General features: G+C 40.3%; 1 protein-coding gene across 1 annotated transcript; it reads left to right on the forward strand.

Moving 5' to 3' along the window:
- The first annotated feature begins 1,879 nt into the window (after positions 1-1,879).
- On the forward strand, positions 1,880-8,730 carry LOC122641493 (PHD finger protein At1g33420-like). Its single transcript, XM_043834753.1, has 5 exons — positions 1,880-2,487; positions 3,716-3,842; positions 5,998-6,213; positions 7,132-7,752; positions 7,861-8,730. Exons 1-5 carry the CDS (start codon positions 2,148-2,150, stop codon positions 8,696-8,698), a joined length of 2,142 nt encoding a protein of 713 aa, XP_043690688.1. The 5' UTR covers positions 1,880-2,147; the 3' UTR covers positions 8,699-8,730.
- Positions 8,731-8,776: the final 46 nt, after the last annotated feature.

The following is an 8,776-nucleotide window of genomic DNA, read 5'->3' on the forward strand; positions in this document are numbered from 1 at the left end:
CCCCTCCCAAAAAAAAATAATTCTACTTCTGCTCTTTTGAGTTCCAGATATCTAATTCATGTCATAAAAACACATGGACATTGCCAAACATAATTTTTTGGCAAAATTTTTCATTCACATATAGAGTAGGGTTCAGCCACTCTGCCACTATAAAGTATACAGTGATACCCCTTACTACTCTCCTTATTGTATGTAGTTGATAACATAGTTTGAGAACTGGCGAGATCTCGTCGAGTTTCTTGATTTTTGGAAAAATCAAGACGAGACTGCCTACAAGTCTCAAAAGTGTAATATCTCGGCGAGATCTCGGATCTCGGTTTCGACCCATTATTTTAACCCACCTACCACTTAAATACCTTATCTAATTGGACAAAACTCGACATATCTCGGCGAGATCTCGGATCTCGGGTTGACCCAAAGTTGAGGCTTTGAGTTGAAAAAAAAAATGCACCAACTCGACGAGATCTCAACTCGTCTCGATTTTTCCAAGAGTCGAGTTGGTACTGAGACCCAAGTTTTAGTACCTTGGTTGATAATACTCCCACTATAAAGTGATATCTTTTTCACACGATCGAAACCCCTTATCAAGGGATTCACCCACCCTTGGGCCTGGACCGTAGTTGAAGGAAATTTCAAGTGTTTTTTTTTCAAGGCAATAGAAGAGCAAGACAATTGAAGTAAATCTTAATCAAAAGTGCGTATTCGATCTGTGTTCATATCCATTTAGAAGAATTCATATTTAAAAAATAACTATTCGAAAGCTATTCGAATCTGTCCAAATATAAACAGATACGAATACGATAATATCAATATCCGATCGAATTCGATCCGTTTACATCTATAGATTAGTCCACATGAGATTTGGAGTTCGAGATCCCCTGTCCCTCATCTGAGTTTAGGTCCTCAGGATCCCTAAGCCCAAAAACAAATCAGCCTTGGCCATGGAACCAAAATATTCCCTTGGAAAGAATACGATAGTTAGACCTTGGAAGAATACGAAGATGAAGACACGTGGCAAAACCGACAGACGCGATTAAGATGGCAGAAACGGTCGTCCCGGGAACCGACTTCCTGAGGGACTCCCGCTAACGTTCAAAACGGAACTTTGACTAACCCCCTTCAAAAATTTAAAATTTTTCCTTAAATTTATGGAATTTGCCTTTTTTTTTTAATTTTAAACTTTACACAAACCGCCTTTCCATGTGGACCATGTCCCACTAAACTCTTCCAAATTTTCGTTCGAAAGCAACGGCAAAGTCGGTGGGTATGGACTTGTAATTTTGTCTAAGCTCCATGGGTAAAGTAGTATTTTCAAATTGACTGCGCAATCAACTTTCAACCAAGACTTTCATAACCCTCCTCGTTCTGCATTCCTTAACAAGACAACGTTACAAATCTCAAGGTTAATCTCGTCATAAGGTGTAAGAAACCGGTAATGATTTGACTTTTATTAGCTTAAAGACTAAAATGGGTAAAACAAAAAGGATAAACTCAGAAACTTAAGAGGGTAACAATGTACTTAAATAAAGATCGAGGCTTATTTAGTAAATGTGTATATGAAGGATTTCTCAACTATTGAGTTTTTTACTTTTTATAAAGCGTTAAAGGCATATAAGATAACGACTATTAGGGAAATATAATTTTATAAAGGCGCAATGGGAAATAAAAAAAGTATAAACGACTAATTAGAGAGAGAGAGATATATAGAGAGAGAAAGCTTTCTTGAGAAGGAAAAGCAAGAAGAAACCCCAAGAAAACCAAGAAAACCAAGAAAAAGAAAGGATGGGAAAAGATAAAGAGAGTGAGAAACACTAACTAGGCAAACGCACAACTACCCATGGTCCCCATCTCTATCTCTCTCCTATCCCAAGACTGAAACCCTAATCCTAACCTTCGAAACCAATCTTCTTTTTTCCGCCTTCTTCGAACTCTCTTCGTTTTTTTTTTTTCCCGTTTTTCTAAAGAAACCTAAAGACCTCAAGATCAATCTTTTGTTAAAGATCGACAACAAAGATCGAACTATCCTTATCATCTCAGATCCCGGCGAAGATCGGCGAACTAATAACCAGATCTGAGGCACAGAAAGCTTTGATCTGACATCAACTCATCTCAGAATCTTCTTCATCGTCGAGTCGATCATCATCATCATGGTTGTGAACGGCAGGCCTTTGAAGCGGATGAAGAGAAGAGTTACGGCAGATCTATACGACTTCCTGACCTTCCCTGCCTGCTCTGGAGACGAGATCTCCGGTGGTGATCATCCCGACGGGCCGTTCAGGTTGAACGTACGGTCGTTTCTCTCGAAGCACGCACAACTACCACCACCTTCTTCTCTGTTCCCGCACCTCCTCACATGGCAGATCGTGTTCCGGATCGGTGATTTGGTAGGCGGACCTGACTCGTCCCCTGCGGTCGTCGCTCTCGACGTCGTCGAAGAGGACGTCACCAGATCTAGGTCCGTCTACTGCGATCAATGCCGTGTTGTTGGTGAGTATCATTAGTAAATCCTGAACCATAAAACATAAGACCATGGTTTCTGTCTTACATTTACTCTCTAGACTCTTCGCCGGATTCCGGTGCCGGAATTTTACCCAAATTCTAAGCGATGATGCCTTACTATCGTGCTGACGTGGCGATATTTTGGTTGTTTATATCGCGATACATAACTCCCAGGGAACAAGGAGCGCCTTTTTTTTTATTGATTTTCGGCCTTCTCGGGTTTTAGTTATTTGTTTTGGGCCTTTTGTTACCAGAGACGTGTCGGAAGCAGCAATCCCAGTTGTCAATTCTATAGGAGTTGCGATATTTTGAATTTTTCGCGATATCTTAGGTTGGATTGATTCATTTTCTCGCCAGTATCTCTGACTTATTATGCAATTGATGTCGACCGTTCTAGAGTTTATTGGGTCCACCATGTCCACGCCGCGAATAATGACAACCACCGAAGAGTGGTTGCATTGCTTACGATTCGAACACGTGTCCAAACTGTAGTGGTGGGGCCCATATTGGATTTCTTCTACCTAAAATGAGTGGTTGTATTCAGGACTGGTTGAGAGTGAATTTATTATATTATTGGGTGGGGACACGTGTACGGTTGGAAGGCGGGAGGGCTAATTATTTTTTATGACACACTTTTAAATCTGATGGTCCTGAGTGGCATTTCCGCTCCTGATTGTGGACTTCGATGTGGCCATTGCGTATACTGTGTCATCTCTCAATATCAAAGCTGCTCATTTTGTCAACATCTGCTTTTTGGTTTTATTTTTTCCTACTATTTAAACATATGGCTAAGGGTTTCTATCATTCTTTTAGCCGCCAGGGCTACCTACTGCCGCTCATAGAAAATAATTTTTTTATTTGTTCGAGAAAAGAAAAAAATAAAATTAAAATTTTCAATTAAAGGCGTAGGTTACGCCGGTGACTCATACATTCTTCCTTTTATTCAAAAACCCGAATGGGAAAAACCCGAATCCAGAAATTCAATCCCCGAACCCAGGGATTGAGTTGTTTTGGCGCCTACTGTGTTGTGAGCTTTGGTTGCTTTTCTGAACATGGGTTGATCATTTAGTAATGGAAATTGGGCATTTTTGGGTTTTAATTGTTTTTTTTCCTTCTATAATTTGTAATTGGTTGAAGGTTGAAGGTTGAAGGTTGGAGGTGATATGATTTTCTTCTCCTTATACTTTTTGTGATTTTTTTCTGGTTTGCTTATTAGGATGGAGTGGTCATCCTGTATGTGGGAAACGTTACCACTTCATAATACGAGCAGACAATAATTCCATCGACGGATATTACAAGCCCTGTACCAGCTGTGGGGACTTGGTTCATTTGTCAGATCCGAGGTGAGAAATCTTCTGTTCCCATTTGTGGGATTGCTGCTATTTGCAACCATGGCTTAAACTTCTCAGTCCTGCATTTTATCTTTTCTATATTGGTTTTAATCCATTCAACCTGTACACAGCTACTGTTTGACGAAGTAGTTTGTTTTCATGATTTTTGAAGTTGGAATATTTTTTGCTTGGTCAGTTGTCAATGTGTGTAGTGACCAGAGTTATTCCGACCCTTGGCTTCTTTTCATTTAATTACCATTTTCCGCATAGAATCATGGCAGGGATGGAATTTGATGATCGAAAGGTTTTATTTTATTTTCATCTCATTCTGTTAATTTATATTTCTTACTCTTCTGGTTGTAACTGTGATTTTGCTTTGCTAGCTTTATAAATATTTTCATAAGGATGATGTGGTCACTGCTTATTTTTATGGCCGTTTTTAATTTATTTTTTTTGGAAGTTGATTTTGATTTTCTATTTTCTAATGGTAATGTCAGGAAGGGGTTAACAATTATCTAAAAAGCTCGTATCTCTTTCTTGCTTCCTTGCAACAAGGGAGCGGAAGGGGAGTTTGTGGTTAGGAAGTGTCTGTTTCAAACATCTTAGGGCAGTCCCTAAGCTGCATCTGTCTATAAGCTTGGCGATTCAGCCTTGATATTTCATTTTACTATCTAGGGTCTTCCCTGTTTGCTTTTCCAGGGCATTTACCATAACTTCATTTAGTCTATTCCGCCATCGTTTACTTGAAATGTAAAAACAATAGTCATCTTACTTGCAAGTTTTTGGAGGGAATTCCATTTCTTGGCTACGGAACCAGAGGGAAAAGTATTTAGCATCCAATGTTAAGGAACATCCTAGGCTGCCCATTTCTGACCTCTCAGTGGTCTTCTGTTTTTCTTCAGATGAAAAGGTTTCTTTACGACTGCATACTTTTTCATAGGATAGAATTGGTCAAGGTACTAAAACTCGGGTCTCGGGACCAACTCGACTCTTGGAAAAACCGAGACGAGTCGAGATCTCGCCGAGTTGGTGCATTTTTTTTTTTCCAACTCGAAGCCTGAACTTTGGGTCAACCCAAGATCTGGACCCGAGATCTGAGATCTCGCCGAGATATGTCGAGTTTTGTCCAATTAGGTAAGGTATTTAAGTGGTAGGTGGGTTAAAATAATGGGTCGAAACCGAGATCCAACCGAGATCCGAGATCTCGCCGAGATCTCACCGAGATATTGCACTTTTCAGTTTCGGATGCCGTCTCGACTTGGTATTACAAAAAACCGAGAATCTCGGCGAGATTTCGGACTATGGAATTGTTTGAATCACTTAAGTTCACTCAGAACTTGATAGATCCTACAACTACCACATGGGCTTTGTGAATCCCACGAGCCTTAACATAGTTTACACTGACTAATTTTCTTGTATGTTTATGTTCACTTAGGTGCACTAGTTTTCGATATTGATGTGTGGGATATTTCTATTATCACTAGTCTTAATTTTGTTGCTACATTGTCGTAATTGCAGCTGAATTTGAATTGTTGTGTCTGTAATTGCAAGCTCGGGGTCTATTTGGTTGTGGTTAGAACTAGAGCAGCCTATCTATGGAGTGGAGCTTCATGAGTCAATCATGTCTATTGTTGCAAACATTCAGAGAATTGTCTTAGGGTGTTATCAGTGATAAGACTTACAGAATCGCAGAAAACCATTATAATATGTATAAACAAAATATTTCTTAGAAGTCACTGTTATTGGCTAGTCTTGTTAGCCATGTATCTATAGACATGCTTTTCAATTGGGTGCTCATTGCTACTGTGTTTGGCCTTTATTTTACAAGTCACATTTGGTTTTCACTTCGATATTTTTGATATCGATGATTGAAAGTGATGGCAAAGTTTTAGCTCCATGTCTTCTGCCTATAATATTTATTGAAGTTGTCAATAGACTTTTATGCAATTTTTTTCTTGAGATGTTGGGCATCTAAGAACATGGACAGAAGATTCTAGGAGAGTACCCCAATTTTGGTGAATGAAATGGCATAAAGTATTTCTTTGCTAGATGCTAGGAAGTTTTGAAGAACCTAGTTGTACTGTTTGATTTCGTCCACTATTGATGTAACAGTGGCATGTTGTTTATCTTTATATCCTTTACATGAACCTCTATTTGTATTTTTCAGGTGCAAGTCGTGCAACTATGTGATGACTGCAGATGATCTGGAAGACTGGGTCTATCTTCAGTTGGAGGACACCAGTCATCTATTGCATGGTGTTGTTCATTCCAATGGTTATGGCCACCTTCTCAGAGTAAATGGTAGAGAAGGTGGCTCCAGATTTCTCTCAGGATGTGACATCATGAATTTCTGGGATCGGCTGTGTCGTACACTTGGCGTAAGGTGGGGACTCTTTCTTGTTCTGATCTACTTGATGGTTTTTCTTTGTTCATTGAATTTAAAATACTTTGAAGCAAAATCTACAAGTACTGTTACCCAACATCCACGATTTTTTACTTCCATAGTTCTGTTGGTAAAACAGCTATATTATTTTTCTGTATCTTTGCTTCCTGGGAAATGCAGCATTAGTTGAAATTTTGGATTCTCTCGGAAACTTTTTGAACCAACAATTCCTATTTTCTTATTCAGTGTTGACATAAAATTCTCATTAACTTGTACTGAATACCTATTCAAAACTTGGGGAGGGGAGGGGAGGGGAGGGGAGGGGGGTGGGGAGGGGAACAAATCGGCTATGAAGCAGTAGTTGCACTACTGGCAATATAAATTGGTCCTCATATTAAGACACTGTGCTTTGAAGAACTATTGGAGTTGTGGTATTATTCAAATTAAAGGGGGGGGGGGGGGAGGGATAAAAGAAGAAAGCATGTTTATCAAGAACAGTGTGCTTTGAAGAGTTCAGTTTGTCAAGAACATTTTGAGTGACCTTGTGGTGTTGTGGTTTGGCTGTGGAGAACTGTGGGTGTTGCAACCAAAGACCCACTTTGAGCTGGGTCTGTTTGCTTTCCATCCTTCGAACTATATATTGCTTGTTGGTATACATGTCTTTAATTAAAAGAAATAGGAATGAGTTTCCCCAAAATATTCTCCCACCTGAACTACCTCGATTCCCATTCTCACTGTGGCTGAAGGGAATTTGGTCCGATGAAATATGTACTTTTTTGGCCTAGGACTCTGCCCTGCTTTTCCCCAAAGTTTTGTTTACTCTGCATATGCTTGCATAAATATTTTTGCTAGTCTTTGTAAGATATCCATTTTATTGTATTGATCGCATTTTTTATTGCCACTTTTCCCTTAAATTAGGAAGGTGAGTGTGATGGATGTGTCAAAGAAATATGGGTTGGAGTACCGCCTTCTTCATGCCATAACAAATGGCCGTCCATGGTATGGTGATTGGGGCTTTGAGTTTGGAGCTGGAAGCTTTGCTCTAACTGTGGATGCCTACCGGAAAGCAGTTGATACTTTATCTAATTTGCCCCTCAACCTCTTTCTCTCCCAAGCAAGGAAACCTCGCACACGGCTTCAGGATCTAATTTCATTCTACCAAGCCATTTCAGAAAGTGAGCTTGTAACAATTCGAGATCTCTTCCGTTTTTTGACGAAGTTGATTCATGATGCCCACAAGCAGAGAGTGTATGGCACAACCTGTAAGAAGAATGGATCTTCTAGTTCAACGGTGTTATGTGTATGGACAGTTGCTGATATTGAGCGTGTTGAACAAGCCATGATTAAGGTGCTCAGAGCAGTTGGAGCAGGTGGTAATTCTCGCTGGGTGACATGGAATACTCTCAGGGGTGCTGTGAGTAAAGTAGGCCCACCTGAACTCCTTGATTACTGTCTCAAGAATCTTGGTGGGAAATTGTCACGAGATAACATGGCTGTATGTTCCCGGTGCAACCCTGATACAGATGCTATCGAATATAGGTAAGCTATTGGCTCATAGTTTCCCTAAGAGGTTTGAAGGTTCTGGTTATGGTTGTTATTGGATACATTTGGGTACTGACCTTTGTTTCCGTGATTTCCATCTTGCAGGCTAGAACCAGGAAATGTCTTAACAAGTATTCCTGGGGATTCAAACTCTTTGAGCTTAAACCGCCCATCTGAAGAGCATCTTCACCGTGACCTGAAATTTTTATTTGATTCCATTCTCCACCCACAGACCATGGCCATCTATGGACCTCAAATAGTAAGTGACCTTGCACTCAGTTCAGCAGCAAAACTACTCGACTGTAAGCAGTTTGTCAAGGACTATTCCAAGTGCAATAAGACTGCTATTGTGAATCCATTTGTAATTCGCCTATCATGCATAGTGGACCTACTAGATCAGCCTAAAGATTACACAGCGCCACCCCCTGAACTAATTGTATTATCTCTTAATGCAACTGTTGCTGATCTAAAGGTTGAAACCATGAAAGTCTTCCAAGAAGTTTATGTCTTGTTCAGGAGATTCCAAGCAGAACAGTTGCTCGACTATGGTGGTGTTGATGATTCGACCCGAGTCAAGTTCTTAGTTGGAATAAATGGATCTGTTAGGATCCGAGGGAGATGCTTGGCTAATCATGGGCTCCATCGTTTTCGCGTGGAGAGGGGTGTCGAGAACTGGACTGTTGAGTGCACGTGTGGTGCTAAGGATGATGATGGTGAAAGGATGTTGGCCTGTGATACATGTGGTGTATGGCAGCACACGAGATGTGCAGGCATTGATGACTCTGTTGCAGTACCCGCAAAGTTTGTATGTGGAAGATGCGATGTTACCAATTACACTAGTTCTCCCACCCATTCCAAAGGTGGTGGTAGACAATGCAAAGATGAGACCGTCACAGTTGCAAACGTTGGATTTGATAATAAGCTCTCTTCCAGTGTACGATGAATTGGATCTTTTTAATGTACAGTTTTTTGTTTTGGGTCGGTGTCCCAGCCCAAGCTTTTGTGTACAGTACTAGCATGG

This window comes from Telopea speciosissima, chromosome 1 (assembly GCF_018873765.1).
Source record: "Telopea speciosissima isolate NSW1024214 ecotype Mountain lineage chromosome 1, Tspe_v1, whole genome shotgun sequence".
Classification (NCBI taxonomy): Eukaryota; Viridiplantae; Streptophyta; class Magnoliopsida; order Proteales; family Proteaceae; genus Telopea; species Telopea speciosissima.

Bases quoted from the DNA above. Each gene is read 5' to 3' on its own strand.
- LOC122641493 (XM_043834753.1), top strand. From the start codon at position 2,148: ATGGTTGTGAACGGCAGGCCTTTGAAGCGGATGAAGAGAAGAGTTACG. The intron at 6,214-7,131 runs GTGGGGACTCTT...CCCTTAAATTAG, and splicing joins TGTCGTACACTTGGCGTAAG to GAAGGTGAGTGTGATGGATG. The intron at 7,753-7,860 runs GTAAGCTATTGG...TCCATCTTGCAG, and splicing joins ACAGATGCTATCGAATATAG to GCTAGAACCAGGAAATGTCT.